The sequence below is a fragment of the Cyanistes caeruleus genome, chromosome 26 (assembly GCF_971803275.1).
Source record: "Cyanistes caeruleus chromosome 26, bCyaCae1.hap1.1, whole genome shotgun sequence".
Taxonomy (NCBI): Eukaryota; Metazoa; Chordata; class Aves; order Passeriformes; family Paridae; genus Cyanistes; species Cyanistes caeruleus.
Window position 1 is genome coordinate 3,359,154 of NC_141726.1, and position 22,345 is coordinate 3,381,498.

General features: G+C 40.5%; 1 protein-coding gene across 20 annotated transcripts in view; it reads right to left on the minus strand.

The window, feature by feature from the left end:
• Window positions 1-99: 99 nt before the first annotated feature.
• The window catches only part of LOC111939182 (zinc finger MYM-type protein 4), a 42,723-nt gene continuing 20,477 nt past the window's right edge, over window positions 100-22,345 (minus strand). For 9 of the 20 annotated variants that reach the window (XM_086863580.1, XM_086863587.1, XM_086863572.1 and 6 more), the window contains 20 exons: window positions 20,703-20,853; window positions 19,916-20,031; window positions 19,525-19,797; window positions 18,819-18,969; window positions 18,385-18,557; window positions 18,138-18,288; window positions 16,933-17,073; window positions 16,595-16,632; window positions 15,237-15,381; window positions 14,939-15,060; window positions 14,424-14,595; window positions 13,790-13,843; window positions 13,489-13,668; window positions 12,868-12,962; window positions 12,565-12,736; window positions 10,794-10,945; window positions 9,476-9,587; window positions 8,138-8,386; window positions 7,146-7,275; window positions 3,747-5,545 (listed from right to left, as the gene is read on the minus strand). In XM_086863580.1, the coding sequence (XP_086719706.1) occupies window positions 5,338-5,545; window positions 7,146-7,275; window positions 8,138-8,386; window positions 9,476-9,587; window positions 10,794-10,945; window positions 12,565-12,736; window positions 12,868-12,962; window positions 13,489-13,668; window positions 13,790-13,843; window positions 14,424-14,595; window positions 14,939-15,060; window positions 15,237-15,381; window positions 16,595-16,632; window positions 16,933-17,073; window positions 18,138-18,288; window positions 18,385-18,557; window positions 18,819-18,969; window positions 19,525-19,797; window positions 19,916-20,031; window positions 20,703-20,853 (2,985 nt within the window). In that variant the 3' untranslated portion in view covers window positions 3,747-5,337. Of the gene's footprint in view, window positions 1,259-1,546; window positions 1,638-3,746; window positions 5,546-7,145; window positions 7,276-8,137; window positions 8,387-9,475; window positions 9,588-10,793; window positions 10,946-12,564; window positions 12,737-12,867; window positions 12,963-13,488; window positions 13,669-13,789; window positions 13,844-14,423; window positions 14,596-14,938; window positions 15,061-15,236; window positions 15,382-16,594; window positions 16,633-16,932; window positions 17,074-18,137; window positions 18,289-18,384; window positions 18,558-18,818; window positions 18,970-19,524; window positions 19,798-19,915; window positions 20,032-20,702; window positions 20,854-22,345 lie in introns of those variants that run through there. The other 11 variants (XM_086863590.1, XM_086863576.1, XM_086863575.1 and 8 more) reach the window with 4 other exon arrangements.

Below are 22,345 nucleotides of genomic sequence, written 5' to 3' on the forward strand. Positions count from 1 at the left end.
CCCATATGAGAAAAGTAGAATCTGTGAGATTCTACTTTTAAACTGTGTATTGGTTTTGGAAAGTGCTTTTAGATTCCAACATCATACAGGAAAGGAGGATGGATGCACTCTTTTATTAAGGTTAAAGGTTTTTAATCACTTTTCCAGAATACAGATACGATTGAAACAAAAACTATTTTGAGGGTCTCAATAATTCACTTATTAATACCATACATTGAACTCTATAAATTCTCATATAAGAAAATGTCTGTTTAATATAGGTTATGATGCACTGGTGACCAAGTTACATCTTCTGAAGTAACACTTTGCAGTTATATAGCACCATTCATCACAGGGCTGCAAAGCATCCTACGGTATTCTGCCTCATAATGCCCAAACGAGGTAGGAAAGTCTGGCCAATTTACAGACAGTACAACAGAGGTACAGACTGGAAGGGACAAGACATGAGGTGTCAATCCTCAGGAGTGATGGGAAGTGTGTGCTGGGGCTGGGGGATGAGTCGGTGGCTTAGCTTGGGAGAAAGTTCAGGTGCCTCACATCACCCAAAGCTCCAAAGCTGCAGCCTGGCTCCTAGCAGGTCAAAAAGACCTTTGCAAATTGCTCTGTCTGTTTGTGCTATAAATATACAGAAGAGAGGATAAAAAGCCCAGGACTCACAGGCCTAAGCCCCTCTGTTGACATATCCAAAGGCTGACTAAGAATCAAGACAACAAAGCTTGGGTGTGTGGCTTGTGCTGCCCACATCCACTTGGATCTTCCAAGATTAAAACCATGTCCTTGGGATTGATTTTGAGATTTGGGGTGCAAAGCTCTGTCTAACTTCATTGTTTCATTGTCATAAATTGCCTTCTCCCACCCAGCAGGTGAAAGTCATGTATTCCAGATCTTGTTTCTTTAAGAAAAGCTGAATCTCTGCTGAAAATCCATCAGTTTAGGTAATGTGATGTCCAATGGACATTTCAGTTCTGTGGCTATAGGAATCCGAGCTGCTCGAGTTCCTTTGAGCCTTTATGACTTTAAAAATCTTTCTGCATCTGTGCAGCACTTCCTGGAGCAGATCCAGCACCGGTGCCAGTGGATTGAGCATCAAGGACCTCCTCAATGAGATGTTTTGAATATAAAACCATGAATCTTAGGGACTTTATATTAGTGTTTTGCCATGTACCATCAATTACCTGCCTCCCCAAAGCACCTTCCCAGCACCTTGCAACAGCTCTTCTGTCACTTGCTCTTCCTGGCCTGTCCAAAACAGTTCCCTCTGAAAGCACAACACAACAGAAAACTGCTGGAATGCTCCTCGGGTGGGGAAACTGGAGATAAAAAGGCAAGTTCTTATAGCTCTGCTGCTGGAAGAAGTTGGTGTCAGTGGTCAGACTAAATGAGGGATTTCTCCCTTAGTTTAAAAAAGTCCACTTAAAAAAGGGCTGGGATCAACTTCATAACAAGTACAGTAATATTATGCAAAACCATCTGACCTCCCTACTGTTTCCAAGCCAGTTGTTTCCTCCTGGGGAAGATGCAAAAGCAAAAGCAGTGTCAGTCCTACCTGTCCAGCCCTGTGGCTGTGGTGCTTGACCAAAGGGATTTCCCTGTAAGGCAAAGGAGGGGATCCTGTGGGGACTCCTCTGTCACATCACCTGTTGAGTTATGAAGTTCTGTCAATGTGAGACAAGACCTGCAGCTCTCAGAGGCATAACACACCTATTTCAGTGCTCCCAAAACACCTTCTAGCCTTTCTCCTCAGCAATGGTCCATGATTTTTACATACTTTTGGTGCTCATATACAGGTAAAAACAACAAAACAACAGTTAATGCTCAGGAGCTCAACGGCTCAAAACATTTCTTACATATCATCTTACAAGGCTGATGATGCAACAAGGGGAAGTACTGCTAGGAAGCAGCTCTTTAATGAAGATAGCAAGTCTTTGTTTTGCCTCTGGAATGTTTAAAATGGATGACAGGTCAAGGAAGAATGGGGAGGAACCTGTAGTGCTGAGGGGAGCAAAACTCCAGCCATGCCAGACGGTTACAAGCACAGTAAGCATTCAGTGCACAAGCATTTGTTCTGGGTTCTTTGGTTGTTAAGGCAACAGTGAAACTGCTGCTTAGGGGACTGGGATGTTACTGAAATTGTTACAAAAAAAAAGAAAAGCCTTTATTGCACATTCCTCTGAGTCACCTCTGTGGGCCCTGGCACTGAACCAGCAGCACATCTATGGACATGTGATGAGGACTTTACTGCTGTTTTAAGTCTCCGAGGAGCTGGAAACTATTCCAGAGAAATCCTGGGGTGGCTTTTTTAGCAGTAGTTGACAGAGTAATTCCCAAGGTAATATAACTTCCTTTTGCACCTAGTTTTGTGGCTTTCAACATGCCCCAAGTTCCCTTCTTTAGTGAACTGAAGCCAGGATGGAGCAGCAGGTTTGCGCTGAGCACCCCCTGCACTGGGAGCTGCTGCCACTCTGGTGGCAGGAAGTTTTCTGTTTTTCTCACACCCATCTTTATTGCTTCTCTGTCCACACAGAAACTACAGTTTAAGAAAAGATTGGATGTGGCACTCAGTGCCATGGTCTGGTTGACAAGCTGGTGTCAGGGCCTCAGGGTGGACTCGATCTCAAAGGTCTTTTCCAGCCCAGTTAACTCTGGGATTCAGCAGGACACAGCATGATTTTTTCTGTTTAGAAAGAATATGTCAATAAATCTTGTGTGCTTAGCAATCAGAAATGTTGATCACAAACAAGTTTGTGTTCAGAACTTGGAGCCTGTGTGTATAAACTACAAATATACTTTAATCCTTTAAGGTAATCCTTCTTGTGTATCAGTGTTAACTTGAGCTGGGCTGACAAGAAATCCCTCAAGAGGAAAATACAGCCCAGGCAAACCCTGGGAAAAGCAGACCATTGCCAAAGGGCCTCCAAGCAGGAGGAAATTGAAACTACAACTACTTACTGTGTTAATTATTACTACGGAATTGCAATGAAATGTTTCTTATGTCACAACCACCATGTCAAGGGAATTCACACCATGTTTAACATGTCTGCTCTCAGCCAGTGAAAGTGATATCACTTGCCTTGCTGAGAGAATCTGAAGGGCAAGTACCTTTCATTCTAAGTGTCTACAAAACATTGACCTCAAAGAAAATGCTCCCAGACAAGAGACAGTGAGAATGTTCAAAGAAAGAAAAGTGTTTCTCATAAGGTACAAATATCCTATGTTATTCTATGGGAATATTTCTGTTAACGTTTGTTAAGGAACACTCAGTTTTGGGATTATTTTTCACACCATCCCCACCCAAGGAAAGTCTGCCCTCCCCACAGCCTGTCCTCACTGCTGCCATGCTCATTCCCAGGGGGGTTAGGGAAGGAGGAGCAGGCAAGGACAGCATGCTGCACCCCCAGCAGCTGCCCAAGAGACGAAGGAATCCCTGGAGTCTCCCCTGTGTTACAGCCACCGAGGCTCTGGGCGCACCTGTGTGCAGCAGACACCCCTCAGACATTCTTAATCCCCTGCAAACTGATCTTTCCAGAATGACTTTGTTTTCTCTGAACTTTCCCAATGCAAACCACTCTGCCTCCAATTTTGGTATTTAATGTAACAATGGGGAGGGGCAGGTTGGTGTTCATGGAGTAAGAACTGAGCCAGCAGGAGAATGCCTGTGCTGAGGAGTGGCCAAAACATCTTCCCTGGAAATGCAAGGCCATGGAGAAAGCAGAACCTTTGCTCAGAAATAACAGACACAGATGGGCTTTGGTCAGACAGAATCAGGGGCAGGTTTTACTTTTCACAGAATTTTCTGTATTAAAAAATACATCAGTGAAATCTGTTACAGGCAGGGACAGGACTACCAAGTACACAACGTCAATAGACTACTTTCTGATTTTATTTTTGTTAAATTACTTTTGTAACTGCTAAAAAAATATTTAAAAAAAACCAACCAAACAAACAAAACAAAACAAAAAATCTGAAATATTATTCAAGGCCGTTGATTTTCATCTCTTGAAATTTCAGTGACAAGCTCAAATATCAGACCCCTGTTACAGAAGATGGATAACTGACCAGAGCTCGATAAAAACCATACAATTCTCCTCTTTAAAAATAGTTTGAGTTTCCAATGAATTTGTGACCACTGGTCATCAGAAACACACACCTAGAGCTTGAGAAAACAGACATACAGTCTCTGATAATGTCCTGTCCTCTAAACATCACATGGGAGCTTTTCTCTTCCAAAAGACTCAGAAACAGCCAAGTCTTTAAAAAAAAAAACTCTTTCAATTTCCAACACTATGACTAAATCTCTTTGGGTGGGGTGGGATAAAAACACACATGGTCATTTTCTACCACAGTTCTGTTCTCAGAAGTAATACTGCATCCTTTGTACAACACTGCCTGCATTGCAAAGGTGGAAAGAGAAAGAGTGTGTGTGTGTATTTCTGTTTGAAATGACAAAGTCCTCTCTAGATTTGCCTTACAAAATAATCAAAACCATAGGAGTAGGGAAAGAGGAGAAAGGAAAGCTGCCTTAAAGGAAATAACCTTTCTGCGCACCACAGTATTTGCTGGGTTATATGGACAGGCTGCAGAGCTACTGGGCTGGGCAAGGGATTCTGCACAGGACATCCCCTCCTGGACATTCCCCAAAAGGTCACTCGGAAGTTTGACCTACAGCACCTCTTCCAACAGAGTGAGAGTTGGTGTGAGCCTGGAGCAGGTGTCTGGCCTTGTGTGATCAGTTAACAGCAGCCAGAGTTGTCCACTGGGACGGCCAGTGGCTCCTGCCTTCCCAACATTTGATCCCAGTTAAAAAAAAAAAATTAAAAAAAAAAAAAAATTACAGAAGTGTATGTGTAGGTGTATTTATAATGGAAGGTGTCTGTTTGTCTAAACCTCACCCCTTTCTCTTGTATCCTCCGGAAGAGCTCGAGGATCTCCATGTGTTCCTTGGCAGCAAGGGCTGCCAGCCAGCAGGCTGGGAAGTCACCTGAGCCACAATCTAGCTCTCCATGCCCAACAGTGTGAGGGTAGGTTTTACACAAGCATTTTTCTTAAAAATATCTCACAACTTTTAAAAATCCTAAACAGATAAAGGATTTATGCACCAATCCAATAGGTGAGTTCCACTTGGATTTGTTCTGAGGATTGATCGGTGCTACAGGATGTTGGGAGTTGCAGCTTACACAGCTTGCTTCCTTCCAGTTCCAGTTTGTACATCCAGTGTGGTACAAAATCTGCCTGTAGGTGGCATCATCTTGGCTTATTTGATACACATTTTCCAAAGGCTGGACGTATTCACATTTTGGTGCTTCTGATGTGTATTCAAATAAAAATACCCCACTGCAGTTAGTCTGATAACTCAATATCAGAGTCCTCTGATTTGACTTTGGCAAGTTCCTCGTGTACCTCCCTCACCATAAGAATCCGTGTTAACATGATGTCCAAGGTTCCTGGGTCTATTGGCAATGTGGAATACCACATGGGGCTGTTGGGAACACAGGAGCGCTCGGGCTGCAGGTAGAACACATCACTCCTCTGCTTCACGCTTTCAGAACTGGCAACAGAAAGGAAATAAGGTTTAGGAATATCAGGCTGCATTTACAATCTTACCAAGAGTTTAAGAGAGAGTCAGCAAAAAAATCCAGGTTTCACTGAGATGGCAACACTGTCTTCCCCCTTCCTCATAGGGAATGCTTAAGTTGTTTCCAGGTCACTCAGCATTAGTTACTTATAAAGAAATAAAGAAAATCGAAGTAAATTCTTTACAGCAGTGGATCTTCAGTGTCATCCAATTAATAGTAGAGTGATAACTGCATTTGACATGCAATCTCTGAGTGAAAATGGTTGTGGGATTCCAGAACTGCTGAATAATGTGGACAAGTGGAAATGGCCTCAAGGCTTAGACTGGATATTAATGAAAATTTCTTCATTGAAAGGGATGTCCAGCCCTGGCACAGCTGCCCAGGGCACTGGTGGAGTCCCTGTCCCTGGAGGGATTTAACAGTTATGTGGATGTTGGCACTTGGGGACATGGGTTGTAGTGCCCTTGGCAGTGCTGGGGGAACAGCTGAATTTGATGAGCTTAGAGGGAATTTTTGCATAAATGATTCCAAAATGTGGTTTAAGAGTAAAACTAAATCCCAGCTTGCCTGACCATGCTGCAATGCTAAGCCCATCTGCTTGAAAGCCTGAGTGACTCCAAGGCAGTTTCCAGGCTCTGGTAGGGTTCTAAAGTCTCTAGAGCCAGGATCCCTCCTGCCTGGCTTTGGGATAATCACACCAAAACAGCAAAGGGAATTTGTACTGCTGCCTGCATATAGCAGAGGCTCAGCTATGAAGTATGATAGGGAGCATGAAAATGCTTTCCCAGTCCAAGAACAACTAAAAGCTTCTAGTAATGTGCCAGTGAAGACAAGAAAGGTAAGAAGAGGGAGAGAAAGAGTCTGGACAGCTGCACACATGCTTCTGCCTCAGTAATGGAATATTTGTAGTAAGCTCAGTAGGTACATTTCTGAGAATGATTTATCTGAGTTTCAGCTGACACTAATGAGATGCTGTTTCATTTTGCATGTGTATTTTCTTTGAACAGAGAAGAACATCATCTTCCACTTGCTCAAGGATCTAACTGAAGTTTATATAGAAACGGGAGAGAAAAATTATTTATATCTCTGTCCTTGCTGTAGTCTCCTTTCTAACTCCTAAACACGAGTTAATCTCACATCTCAGCAGGCAAATTTTATCAGGAGTTTTACCTAATTCACACTTCTGCTACACTCTTTCACAAGAAACATGATATTTCTCAGGTATTAGTTATAATCTCCTCACAACAAGGATGGTGTATGGGAAATAAGTGAGATGAGACTGCCATGGGCACTGTAGTAATGTCACACATTTATATCAAAGAATTCATTTAAAGAATACATTTCTCTCTCTAACTTTGTTCTTGACTCAACACCAGTACCAAAAAAACCCATCAAAACCTGTTTGGGGGTCTCAGTAGCAGTGCTACAGTTGGAATTCCTGTTCTGCTCCCACTGAGGGATTGGGAGCTGGGGAGAAGAAGCACAGCACAGGCACAGGAGGTCTGAGTGGCTCCTTGCCCAAATGCCTGTTCTAGTCTACACACAGACCCAAACTCAAGTTCTGTCACTTACCATTTTGATAAGTAAAATTCATAAAGTCGGACTGGACACCGGAGGGGATTATCTGTGTTTTCAGCCATTTCCACTGCTGTTGGAACCTCCTCATCTTCACTCCGTTTCCTTTTGCCTACTGATAATTTATCTGGATACACAAAAATGGCATCACTAAAGTTCAGTGAAAAGCAGCACTTTCAGAAACAAGCCCTGGTATCTCAGCCCAGCACCCAGTGGTGACTCTGCATCACCCAAACCCATTCTTTGAACTGCATCTGCCACCTGGTGTGATCTGCTGGGTGGGCAAAGGACTGCACATCCTACAGGCCAGATCCACAGCCCATTCCTCATCTAGAAAACCCACAAGAACTAGCAGGAAAATATGGAAGATATAATTTTACTTATTAAAGATGAATTCATGTAATGCACTGGAGCTATGAACTGAGGAAGCCCAAAGGATCAAAGCCTTTCCTTTCCCAAATGCCAAAATTAACAGAAAAAAAATCTCACCGTCTCTGCCTCTGAGTGCAAGCCCCGTATTGTTGTTCTCCACTGGGGCTGCCTGGTCTGCTCCCCACACAGACCCAGGACAAATATGGGAATTAAGAAGGCACAATAAAGGTCTGAACTTGCAAAACCCAAGATTATTAAGTGCTGAGAAAAGGACTTCGGAAAAGGCCTTTAACTCTTGCAGTATTAATCAGCTTTATGCAAGCTGAGGATGCCATGAAAGACTATTAAACAAATTTGTGTCCAAATCTGTGACACCTCCTTTGTAAGTTTTTCCCGGGTGCCTTGGCTCATTCAGAATTTCTTTTAAAACAGTGAAAAATAGCACAAATGTATTCAGGGTAACAGCGTACGCTTAGCTCTGCTTACAGCAGAACATATTTCTCCCCAGTCCTTTTTAAAAGAGAAGCAGACAGTACAAAATCACAGAATTCTCTGATTCTGTAATTCAGAGCACACAAATGTGACTGCCCAGACACCAGTGATCAGTGAGCACTCACCTGATTCTACCTCTTGTTTTTGAAAGGGTGGGAAAAAACGTAAATATGTCATCTTAGTATTATACTTCAGAGTTCGGGTGCGCCTCATGACATGGGCAAAGGACAGTTTCATGTGCTCACTGACATTCTTTAGTTGGAAGTATTTGGTGTTGAAGAACAGAAGGGTGTTCAACAAAACGATGGGGGAATATGCACCCAGCTGCTTACATTCCCACAAGTGTTCCTCTTCAATTCTTGAGAACATATAACCTACAAAGAATAGGCAAAGAAAAAAAAGAAAATAGTTATTTATGCATATAAATCCTCTTTCAGCTAACCTCTATTAATGAACCACATACTAAATCAAATTCACACCTATCATCAGCAATTGTAATCCAATAATACCAGACCACTGCATGCACAGACATAAGAGGGAGAATGGAGAACCAAGCTGTCGAACAGCATGATCTTCCAATACCTGAAGAGAAGGATAAAAAGGAACTGCAGACACTAGCAGACTCTCACTAAGTTCTAATTTCACTGTATTAAACCACAGTCAGCCAACTGCAACAATGTGTAATTCCTACAACATGAGGTATGAGTTTAAAATGTCCCATTTTGTGTATAAATAGCCCATTGTAATTATCCTAAATCAGTTAGGAAAGGGAGATACAGAGGCTTAGAAGAAATATGTTGTAAAAAAAATATCACTGCATGCAGCAAACTATAGGTAATTGGATAATTTCTGTATTAAATAAAAAGTTCATTTTTCTAAATGAAAAGGCAGTTGTGGAGTTGCCAACATTATTCAGATTTCACTGATACTCTAAAGATGTCACCAGCCTTATGTGCTCATAGGGCTGGTGTCCAGCTCTATAAATCACATAATCAGGATTGAAAACCAATTTAAAGTATCCGCAGAATTTGGGAAGTCTTAATTTGGGAATTGAGACAAGATTCCAATGATTTGCTAATGTGAACTCCAACCTCACCAGGAGTATTTCCAGGACTAATAGGGAAATATCAGTGCAACTGTACAAAGACTTTGCAGTACCTGATCTCAAATACAGTATTAAATTCTGGCTACCTGTATTAAAAAAAAGAGCTTAAATTTGAGGGAAGAGAAAAACTAATTTGTTGTGTGCCAGAATGGGAATCCTTTCTTTCCAAGGATTGATCAGAGGCAAATATATATTTAAGTGTAATCATAACTGGCAGAAACAGGCATAAAATCCATGGTGTAGAGAGGGGAGACTAACGTGAAAGCCTCAGATCACATTCTCTTCCTGGCCCTGAGAAAACATTAATTAATGACACAGTTTTGTCATGCAGCTACATAAAACAAAAGAATTGTCGTACCATTTGGAAGAATTGTAGGTTCCCAGATTTTCAAAAGTTTTGTAAGTTCAATCATAAACCTGGAATAGGGCTCGGTGAAAATGTTATCTATTCTACCATTTTCAAACAGGTACTAGAAGAGAAAAATACAGGAACATAAACAGTTTATGATTATATGATGTTGTAGAAGAGATACAGCACATCAAATTCTTTCCCTTTCTTATGTCCCAGTGTCTTATGGGGCCAAACACTGGTGAAATCTCCAGTAAAACAGCAAATCCAATTTTCTGCAGGGACTGGGACCACTTCAGTGTGAGAGGAGCAAGAACTGTGGTTAATATTTCAAGCTCTAGAGCCATTTTCTGCAAAATCATTTTCCTCTTAATACTCTTGAAAGAGTCTGCCTATAAAAGCCAGAATGGTTATTGAGTATTATTCTGTTGAAAAGAACTTTACATATTAATACCTCCTGAAAGGAGAAAAAAGTTCAGTTTAAGAAAGTTTTCTAGAAGTCAGGAGTTTGTATCAATAAATAAGTCAAAACTGTGACACAAAAATCCCTGATGCTCCTAGAACTTACCAGTGGCACTTTGAATTTTAACTTTTTCTACATTTTGTCTAAGCATAGCAAAGAAAAAAAAAATCAAGATAATTCCATGTCTAATTATAAGTTCTACATCAAAATAGTGTTTGACTACCTCAAAATGACTATTTCAGAACAGAAACAAGCTGGCTGTTCTAAAGAAATGTACTGAACATTGAGTTTTAAACACAAATTAGCATTATTCTAGGTTTGTACTGCTACTGTTACAAGGCTGGTAAGAACTTACTACATTACTCTAAGTATTCACTAATTACAATGCAGTTATTCCCAATGTATTTTCTCTCTAAATACTGTCACCACAATAGATATATGTCTTGTCACTGAGAATCCTTCCTGAGCAATCTCTTCCACATGAAGTTATATGTTAGGAGAGCACTGTGCAATTATTTCAGATCTAAACCATTCCATCTTAAAACAAAGATTTCTGAAGAGAAAATCTTTCCTGCACATGAAAAATGATCAAAAAAGTTCCAAATCCAAGTATTTGTGTCTAGGTAGAAATACTCAGCCCCCACATCACATTCCTACAAGGACAGAAGAACTTGGTCACTGTGACCATAAGAAAGTCCAGGAAAAGGGGTCATATATGGGACTAAGGCAAACAATGAAACACAAAAAAGAGACATTCTTGCCTCCTCTATAAAGCCCAAGCTGCTCTGTGGGACTGTGGATATCCCATAAGTAACCAGAGCAAGTTCTGTATGTTCTCAGCAGTGCCCTAACTCCCAGAGTTACCTGCTGAATTCCAAGGCACAAGTATAAGATGCTGTCAGGGTCGTATTTTTCTCCGTTTGGTCTCCGCACCTCTTGAATAAACTGGCACAAACCAAAACTCAGCTCAGCAAATGTGCATGAGAGAATGTCCTCCTTGAGCTTCACAGGATGAACTGAGGCCAAGGAAATTATTAGAAAAATTAATTCAGCATATTAAATCTTCCCACATTCCTTATTATTTCATGTAGGCAGAACTCCTAAATTCCTGTCTCATACATGAATTATCTTGCATGACTAAATGGTGAACTCCTTCCTGCCTGTTCTGAGAACTCAATGATTTGGCCAAAAAAACCCCAGGCAGCTGCATGTGCAATCAGTATAAATGTTACAAGTACTGAGGCTGCAGGAATTTAGAGCCCAGACATGTAAATGTTTGGGAGTCTGCTGAACCCAAAGTGTGGGACAGCAATGGCTGCAATGAGCTCAAGGCTGCCTGGGGCTGATAAATGGGTTTTACCTCTCCAGCTGGACTCAGGAGTGGGAGACTCACCAGAGCCAGAGAAAGACCCAAAGTATTTCTGGACATGAGTTGGGTGCAGCTTATCCCATTTCTTAAAGAAAGACTTCAATGGGACGTGCAGTGGGTTTGGAAAGGGAAGCAGCACAAGCAGGAATTGATTGATCAAATGATCTGCAACAAAATTAGCAGGCTTGGCTGCTCCACTTCTCAGAAGCATCTGCTTGGGAATAAGCAGGGAATCTTTCTGGGAGTGGGCACAGTTTCCTGGAAATGACTAATATTTACTTCCTTGGCCTCAAGAAGAAAACATAGTAACTCATGTGAATATTTCTTTTCTGGGAAATAGACCCCAGCTGTTCTCATGAAGTGACAACGAAAATTCCAAGAGATGAAAAAGCAGATCTCATCCTAACTTGAATTTTTCCCTTTGAGGGTCTTTCTTACCTAAGTCCTGCCATGCTTAGTTTTTTAAATTGCAGAAGTAGCTATTATGGTTTGGTCTCCTGCTTGATTCTGAAAATTTGCCCACAAAACTCAGTGCAATGATGTAAGATCTGAGACCAGGGAAAAGGGGACACTGCCAAATCCCAGTTCTTTTTTGTAAAAATAATAAAATAATTCACTATTGGAAAAATAAGCAAAATTGTATTTAATTGTCATTATTATCCATCACCCCTGTGAGACATGAGGAGCAATAAAGTTAAGTTTCAGGTAGGTTGCAGCACAGAATGGGCAGACTATTTCAAGTCAAAACATTTCAGTTTTTTTTCCAGCTGTGAAGCCTAGAAATAAGGTGTTAAGATTTTGATGTTGGATAACACAATTTTTTTGCAACAAACAATTCTGCTGACCAACAAATACTTTGGGAATGTGCCAGCTACAGATAAAATGGATGTGGCCAAGTTGGTGTTGTCAACTCAGAATTATGGTCTGATAAGTCTGTAATTTCATGGTTCTATAATAGCTCAGAAAAGCTCTGCAGCTGCATAAAGCATCTGTGCTACAAATGAAGAGTTACTGCATGCAAAGGAAGGCAAAATAGAGATTTCTAATGCATTAGAGTATTTTTTTAAAGGAAGCAGATCAATTAAGAATGTAATAGCTATGATTTTTAAATATATGGAAAGACACATGACAGAATTCTATAAAATCTGTTCTCCACTCATGGGTATTGCAAAACTCAGTGATATCTAATCTTAATTTTTACTTGAACAATGAATGCCAAGTGCTTTTCAACTAAGTATTTCTGTTTCCACTGAGAGACAAATTTACCTGAAAACTTCAGGTCCCCTTGTTCCTCCTGTGCATTTTTCCATTGGACCCAGTTTTTCCAGGCATTTACCCCATACATGTACTTTAGGGTCATCCCAGAAACAGAGCAGCCAGGATAGGAGCCCTGCATCAGATTCCGGGGCTCCACAGCAACTACAGACTTCTTCCGTCCCTACAGATAAGCAATGACATCCAAACAAAGCAGCATTTAATCAGCTCCTCACCCACAGATGGTTAGATTAGGGCACATAATGTTGTTATTTCAAAATGTAAGAGATTTGTGTTCCAGAAGCACTTCCTTACCCGTCTTTTTGGCTGTGGGAAGCCATCCCTGTGTCTTCGTCTTGCCCGTGAACGTGAATGTAAAGCTGGTCCTTTACTGAGAGGGTCAAATGAGTCTGAAGTCAAATCAACACCATGAAGAGTTTAATCACATGATTTAGCAGCCCAGGTAGAAGTGTCACTGTCACTGAGATACTATGGAACACCTTACAGCTGACAATCACACCTATATATTCAAATAATCCTGACATTTGACTAATTAGCAATCTGTGCACTTGTTGTATAAAGATAGTAAATTCTCAATAGACAATAAAGGCCCCAAAAGAGTGGGTGTATTTATTCAGGCAAATGTGATCTTAGATGCTGCTCACATGGATTATACCCCGGGACACAGAAGTGATGAATTCAAAGAAGGCAAGCAAGAACTTCCTGCTCCTCCTGTCAGGGGTTCTGCAGAGTGCTGTCTTTAAAGACAGAAATAATATTCCAAAACCAGTAATTTTTTGTAGAGCTGATTAACTATTGCAGCTTTAAACATCCACTGCACTACATGAAAACACACAAGCAGGCTGCTGGGACAAAGCTCATGCAGAAAATTGTGTGTGCTTTTATAAAACGAGTTTTTCTTCATGTGACACCGACCTGATGGGAAATCTGCCTCCAGATCCTGTTCCACATCACCTTTGGAGAAATGCTTGAGTTCTGGATCAGGTTCTGGCAGGGCATTGGATCGTAAGGTGTAGTAATTCAACTCCTCCTCCCAGCTGTGTGGAGTGGACACTGCTTCTGATTCCAGATCTCCACTGTACGTGCTGCCCTGGTCTGCAATGAGAGGGATCACAGGCACCATGTGCTACAGGAAAGGCAGAACCAGGAGTTTGCAAGAAAAGATGCAGCAGGATCAAAATCCATTTGCAAAATAATAAAAAAAGATCTTACTGACCTTTCTCAAATATCTTGGGGTCCAGGAAGAGCTCGTGCTCGGATGTTTGAGATCCTTTAAAAAAAGGAGGAAATCTGTATCTACACGACTGACAGCTTGCACAACTAATCTAAAATACTTTGAACAGCAAAAACCCTATGTATTAGGTCATAACATGAACACACATGCTGTACCTTCTCCTCCGCTGGAGTTCTCCTAACAGCTTTCTACCATGGTCATGCTATTGCAGGGGAAACAGAAATGTAGCACTAATGTAGGTTTGCTTTTCTAAAGGCTTCCATCCCTCCCTGCTTGTTATTTATCTGTTGACCAGCAAGATATTTCTTTTATCTATTTCTAGCTTGTTTCACTTTCATTACATGGCTTGCTTGCTATCCTACAAACCCTGACCTGCCTCACCCTTCCAGAATCCTCCGTAAAAAACCTGACAGAAAAATTTTCTTTTAAGGCTGCTGCTCTGCCTTCTTGATTTTGACTCCTCCTTTTAACACATGATGTACTGATCTGGAGGTTTCTACCTCTAGTAACCTGTTGCTGTCACCACAAGTCAAATCAGCATCTAGAACCAAGGAAAGGGAAGTTTCTGAGGTGAGAGGACCTTCACTGCATTTCATATTTTAAAGCCAACACCTACCACCATGAGAGTGTGTTTTTTCTCTCTCTGCATCTTCTGCAATCATTTCTGCCATCTGAAGGAGATCAGCTTCAAATGGATTAATGGAAACCTTTTCCTTGTTTTCCTGAATATTTTCAGTGATCTTATCGGCATTATCTGGGGTAGTTGGGATGAGCACAGGAACTGGTACCTACAGAACATGTGGAAAACATCATAACATAACTAGGGATGAAGTGAAACAGCATATATACAACGGAGATCACTCCCATTTAACCTTATGTATATTTTAGGACTACTAAAATGAAGTTAAAAATAACTCCAGACTGGACAGGTCTGTACCCTCCCTACAATTTGGAAGTTCTGTGTGGCAATGTTTAATCAAATATGATGTAATAAGGAAGGAAATGGCTTCAAAGACTCCAAGTACCACTTGCATGACCAGACACAACAGCCAGTGACACAGTGCTGGGTGTGCTGAATGCAAACAAGCCTGTAAACCACTGCCTTCTGTAGTGAACTGCAGGATAACTTACAGGTACTGGCATCCCTAGGGGAACTGGTGTGTACTGGGTGTAGAGGTGGAGGGGCACTGGCACAAACACTGGTACAGGAACAGGTACCACAATGATCTGGGGTTGAGCAGGTACTTCTTCTTCTGTTATACCAAAAACAGAACAAACCAAAAATTACTGGAAAATATCACACAACAACCTGAAAACTAATTAAGGTTTTATATTACATTCAAAAATACTCTCTGTTACATAAATCATGTATTACTCTTTCAACTGCAGTACAGACAATTCCAACAGGGGTAGGAGATCAGACACCCACCTGTCTGGCATTCTTTGTTTTGTGTGTGAGGTTTGCAGGAGGTGGCCTTAGTCTGGGTGATTGGCTTACACAATAAAGCTTTGTTTTTCAGAAGCCTGGGTGGTTTTGATGATGGGAGCTTTAGGGCATCTGTCTGGGTACTTGCCTGTTTGGGAAACACAAATGAAGGTTGAGTCAGTACTGGTTTGAAGAGTAACATAAGACTAGATTTTGCTCTCTACTAGGGGAAGCTGAACAATTTAAAACTGTAATTGATGATAAAAATGATAATTTAAAAACTACTGCAAAATAAGCTTGTTTATTTGGTGCTTTCTGGTTTCCATCTCAATTTACTTTGATCCAACAACAATGTTGTTTAAAGCTAATTTTGCTAATAAAGCTAATTTTGTTAACAGTGCAGTGAACAAATCTACAAGAGTATTTGGTTTCTGTAGTCAAATAACTGCTATAAACTTTTGACCTTGGAATTTTACTGACGGAAGAGATACAAAAAATAATTATGGTAAGATACTTTTGATGACTACAAGTCTGGCTGATACAGACACCAATAAAACTAAGTAAACTAATGTGAAACCACTAAAAACAAATAAATGTAAAAAATGAACAGCAATGCTGGCAGCAGCAGTATCATTTCCTGGTACATACTGACTATTCATGCTTGTACTAATTCCATGTCCTGCTAACTGCAATTTTCAGTCATGCATTCAAATAACAGGAACTATTTCAAAATAGAGGGAAAACTCATACTCTAATCTATAAGTGACACTCCAGCTAAAAGCAAAGCTGTCAGTCTTCCACAACCTCAAGCTACATAAAAGCATCTCTGTATTTTAGGAGAGTTGCAAGATGTTACACCACATACCTCAAAGAGGTCAGGAATAGGAACTCTCAGAGTTATCCCCAGGCAAGTGGTGACAGTGGTTCCCCACAGCTCTGTTACCACATTGCCAAGGAGTGGGGAAGGAAAATGAAGCTGCAAGAGCCTGGTCATGTCAGTCCCAGCAGCCCAGGCTGGTCCTCTCCTCCCAGGCTGGTCCTTTTGCCATCCTATCCCACTTCTGGGCACAAAAGGCAGCCTCGAGTGCAGAAGCCACACAAGAATTACTTGGGAACCACACATACCTCAAGAGCTACAATCTGACAAGTTTTGCCTTAAAACATCCAATCTGTCAGTGGACACAGCATGACTCTTGTACCACGTAAGTTCTAACAATTTGTTAAAAAGCATCTGCAAGCTGGATGCATTTTAAATCCCAATCAAAAATTAGTTAAAAAATGATGGTGCCAAATTCCTGGATACTTCACTTGTTAGTGATATAATCTGGGCAAAACTGAGGAAAGTCTCTTGTAAAACTTACATCTCCTATTGTTTTTGCTGTCACAGTAGGGACTGCACCTGTGAAAGAAAAAAAAACCCATACAATAACATGTCTACTTATCATCAAGAACCATAATCCATATTCTGCCAAGGTCAAGAAAAAGAATTCCAATTAAAACTCATTCTCTAATGTATGTACATAAATTTAAGTCATTATTTATACCTAGATAAAGGAAGGACAAATGCAATCACCTGCACTCATGTGAAGCATAGTGAAGAAGTGGCCGTTGCTCTCAGTGAAAAATAAAATCCCTGAGCAAATATAAATGTTCAGGAATAGAGATGTAAAAGTACAGGCATGGTATTCAGCTGCCTTACCCTGTAAAACATTGTTGGAGTTAACAGTAGGCTGGGCAGCTGGGGTGCTTGCAAGGGACACCACGTTTGCTATGACAGGGGTTGAGTCCTTTCTTAAAGAAGGAGGGCCTGAGGAGGAGGCTGGTGCCATGGAAAGGTTTGCTGGACACAGTGGACAGAAGAAAATGAGAATAAGCAGTAAGATAATTGAGAAAAAAAAGCATTTCTGAAACAACACCCACCCTTCAGATCTGTCTCCAGATGAAAGAGGTCGCTGTGTGAGAAGGGGATGTAGGTGTGAAGCTGCAGCATTTCAGTTTAAACAGGAGCTGGTTCCACAAGCAAATCAAGCAAGAAGGGAAAAGAGCTCCCACCAATGTAAGCAGCAGATGTGCACCAAATTGAAACAATGTGCACCAAGCTGAACATGGCCTGGTGTGCACTAAAAACTTTTAGTTAATATTTAATCTGTTTTGAGTCCCTTACCCTTGCAGCCACCATCACTCAGTGGGAAATTATGCCCCTCTTTAGGATCAGTGATATTTCTGCCTTTTGTTTCTCTTACTTTTCCTGTCTTTGTGGGCCATTGTGTCTCATTCCCTACAGAAGTTCATAGTTCCTGTTCCTGTGGGCTTTATTCCTACCCTCATTCCCATTCCATGCTCAAGGAAACAGCTACAGCACTTGCTAAACCTTGCAACTAATACTTCACAAGAATCAACACTTAATGACACAGAAATGGGAACTCTTCATAAGCCTACAGGCTGCAGAGAAGTGGCTGGTTTAAATGTATATATAGAAGTCTGTATTTAAAACCATTAAGCCTACTAATTTCACCACTTGATTGTTAAAATAATATTAACATTCTGCCATATCTTCTAGGTGTTATGAAGACAAGCTAGATATTTAACACATCTGCACTACACATCTGTACATTTTATCCCAATGAAACAGACCTTTGTTTCATGAAAGTGACTGAAAGCAAGTGCTTTTGCTTCATCTTCTTTAAAATTTCTTTGGTACGCAAAGCAATTGTATTTTATACCAACGGAAGTTTGAAACGGTCTCAAGTAAAAGCAATCTAAATCACAGCCCACTCAACAGCACCAGACAAACTCCCCAGGAGAAGACAGATCTTAAAGAGTTCACTGAAGTGAGTCTGCAGATATACATCCATCTCACTACCCCACACATCAAAAGGCAATACCATCCCCAGCCTGCTTTACCTGTGTTGTTTGGGAGTGGAGTGTCAGAAGCACTTTGCTGTTTACAAAACAACAGAATACAAAGCAGATTGCAAAAATGCTTCATCTCCCCTTGCCATTTGATGGACTCGTTGAGTTTACCTTGTCTCTTACAACCATCACACTTTGCCATCTAGGAAAACAGAGTGAGGGAGAAATTGAACACACTTGGAAACACCAACAAGGGTTATATGTATAAAAACCTAGAGAATGTGAGAATATTGCTTACCTGGTAAAACAAAACTGTGAATTTAGACATGCACTCCTCTGAGCAAAATTCCTCCCTTTTATCCCCAAAATGATTCTGGACCAGTTTGGGGGAAGTTTGTAAACAGTAACTGCACATTTTACAGTGGGTTCCCCAGCGCTTAGACAAGTCGTGTTTATAGAGCAGTTTACAAACTAAAAGAAAACAGCAAAAACATTCTGTAATACCAATATGACAATCCCTCAGCACTCCTAATTCCTGTATTTAGTGATACCTGTAATAATTAATTGAAACATATCATTAAAATGTAAAGTGTGAACAGGTTTGTGTGTTCCTAAACCTAAAAACCAGATTCCTAACTTAAAAATATTAGATTTCTTTAAATATTACTGATAGTTTTAAGACAAAACACTTGTGACTTGATTTCTCTGAGACAGGGTTTTGCCCTTGCTTACCTTCACTACAGAATGTTCTATCTATGCCTGAGAATCTCACTGTCTCCTTGATAATTTTCTCAAACCTGCAGTATTCACACAAAGCTGTCATATTGCCCTTCTTCTTATACTCATCACAGCAGGTCTTCCCACAGAATTGGAACATTTTACCCTGCAACACAGCCAGAATGTTTTGGTTTCAGTGTTTGAATGAGTCACATTCCAGATAATACATTTAAATTGTTAATAGAAATGCAGAAAAGTATTTATACCCTTAGAAATCAGCAACAGAGCACCAGTAAATAAGTGTCCCCATTTAGTTTTATAATAAAGCAAAATTTTCTGCAGAAAGCCCTCACCAATGTGTGTTGCCCTCAGCAACTTTGTCCTTCGATTAAAAGGAGCATCCCTGGGTCCAAAACATATAGATGTGTTTATTTAGACAGGCAACCATTGGGTTTGGGTTTTTTTGGGAGGCTTTTTTTTCTGGTTTTAAGACCACAGAGCTAGTATCAGTATTAATTTGAGATCAGTTAAGCCAAATCAGTTTCAAAACCATCCATAGCAGATCCTGGCAAGCAACAAAGCCATACTGACAGACCAGTGCACATAAACTACATTAATGTTAATAAACTACATAAACTACATTAATTAATTAAACTACATTTATTACATAAATTCTGTGGGTTTCTGAAAAAAGAGCTTTGAAAGCCCTGATCTTTATTACCTTGTAGTCAAGCAGTTCTGGTTTGGTGGCAAACGATCTGTTACAGTGCTGACACTTGATTTTCACAACAGAGCGGGTAAAGGTGACCTGCTGGCACTGGGCAGCCAACTTTTGGAGCCCTGCTGCAGCCGAGGTGCTTGTGGAGCTGGGGGACACAGTTGAGGTGGTGCCAGTGGCTGAGACCACTGTCCCCGAGGAGATGCTCACAGTGACCTGACCCTGAGACAGGGGCACCACTGAGGAGTTCAGTCCTGCAGGTTTGTTGAACAGATTCTGTGGGAAAGCAAATAGACAGGCTTCACTTTATAGGGTTACATTTTGCACCTGGGTATTTCCACCATCAATTCAGCATTCTGTTAATTCAGCTAAGAAGAAATCCTAGATGTCACACCTGAAAAGCTACTACACAATTGTAGCTGCAAAAATTGCGTATGCTCCCATCTGACATAGCCAAGTGATACTGAGGGTTTGCTGAGGTTTTACAGCTGTTGCACTGAACTTGAACACCTGAGGGTGAAACAGAGAAGAAAAAGTGATTTATGCAAAATGAAGTTGTATTGCGGCTAATTTTGTACCGTGCATACAAAAACAGAGTCTGAATGACGAGCCAAGGCACAGACAGAAGCCCAAGATGACTTTTTCACAGATTCAGAAGCAGACACTGCAGCTGCTGTGCCTGTTGCTTGCCAGAAATTTAATTAATCTCCCAGTATCCCTAGGATGTCAGTAAGCATTCTTCTATTTCCACATGAAAAATAGCTGAAAATGTTTGCCTAGCTCCATGTGACATTGGGCAGAGATAATAAAGCTGCTCAGCCCAGGGAACAAGGGGGAGAAGAGTCCCAGCAGTGGTATGGCACATGTCCACACAAGAGGTTTGTCTAGCTGGGAAATCCACCAGCTGCACTTAGAAGAGCAAAAATATACATTGAGGATTGGCTATCATGTTCAAGCTCCCTAAAACCAAAACTGAAATAGCTGTACTCACTGCTACAGTTATCTACAATAGAATGCCCTTTCATTCCCATCTCAGCACTTCCCTTTAAAATAAAAAAAGCCATCTTCCACCCTCCCAAACAAGAACTTAAAAAAGAACAGCCTTAACTTTCAAGACAAATAAAGTCAGGATATGAGACACATTAAATTAAGTTTCTACGGAAGTAAAAGGATAAGCTTACCTGAAGAAGTGACCATTTTTACTCTGTATGCTGACAAACAGTTAACAGAACAAAACAGTTCTGTCTTCCCCAAGTTATTTGTGTTCTCCACCATCTCAGCTGAAGATCTCAGAGATTTACACAGTGTGCAGGGTGTAATTTTAGCTGACTTCTGTGGAAACATGGAAACTGATTGTTCATTTGAAACTTGGCATTTTTTATTAACCTGGAAAAGGTCACTAATATATAAAATATTTATAAAATGTGCCAGTGTGCTTGAAACAGCACTTGTTTTACAGCTGTGTTATTTATGGTGCAGATTCACTGATTTGAGATCTGGTTTGAACACCTTCCCAGGCCACTTTAACCAGGGTACTGCAAACATTCCTACAGGTTGTATTAGCACAGATCAGCACCTTGTATCAGACAACTTCCAACATCTTGCTGAGGACTGACATTTTGTTTATGTTTTTAATGCATCTGCTGTGTAGGTAAACAATATTCCCAATGAAGAGATGAGGAAACAAGGAACAGGGAGAAGAAGGTTCCTTCTTGATGATGTTTGATAGCAAAATGGGAAAGAGATCCATCTGCCAGTAGTAATCACAGTTTCCAGTGTGTGGTCTACAAACTTCTTTTGAGAGAGACACAGGAAAAAACCTCTCAGACACATTTTCTGTGGTTAAGGGTTTTTTAAAGTCTTTAAGTTTGGGAAAAAACTTTGAGAATTAGTGCACCAGATTATTTTAGTATGACAGCCTTAAAAATGCACTTTGTTCTATCACCAGCTATTCCAGCTCTTCACAGGACAGAACAGAGCTTTTAGGGATTTAAAGACACACACGAATCTCCAAAAAGTATCAGAATGTACCTGACAATTGAGCTAAATGCTGTTTAAAAATCAATTTAAAATATATTTGACCTAACCTTATAAGCTTTGAACATACTGTATTTTCAAGGAAACTATCACATACAGGGTTTTGATGTGTGATATAAAAGCAGCATGAAAATGTTTCCAGCACATTTAATTTTATTTCCAGATTTGTTTCAGAGGACAACTAATTCTGAAGGTAATTTTTTGGATGAAATACATTTACCATACTTTTTTTTTTTTACTTCATTAGGCCTTTCTTGACCTAAGTGGTCTGGATAATTGGACAGTAGAGTCAAGTCACAAAATGAAATTCCATTCTTTTATCAGTGGGAAATTTTTCCTGAAGTAATTGCATTAGAATAAATCATTCAAAAATAATTGAGCTATTATAATAAATTAAGGTTCTTTTAAATGCTCAGGTCTTGAATAATCAAAAATAAATATAAAAAATTTAAAAGTTAAAATCACAGTTATCAACTATGACTTTTCCCCTCCACATAGTTCAAGGGCTACAATTTAATAAAGAATAGTCTTTAAGAAGCATCTCAAGGCTGAAAACAGTCACAGGGGGCTGCTGCTGGGGGGTCCCACTATGTTTTCTCCCACATTGGAATTCTCTGGTAGCTGCTCCAGTGGTGAGGAAAAAAGAGCAACACGCTTGGGCAAAGATTAAGCAGCAAATTGTCATCCCTATAACTGTTTAAAACCCACTTTGACCTGTGACACTTTGTGATATGGTTTAGTGGGCACTGAGGTATTTAGTTGAAGGTTGGACTTGATGATATTGGAG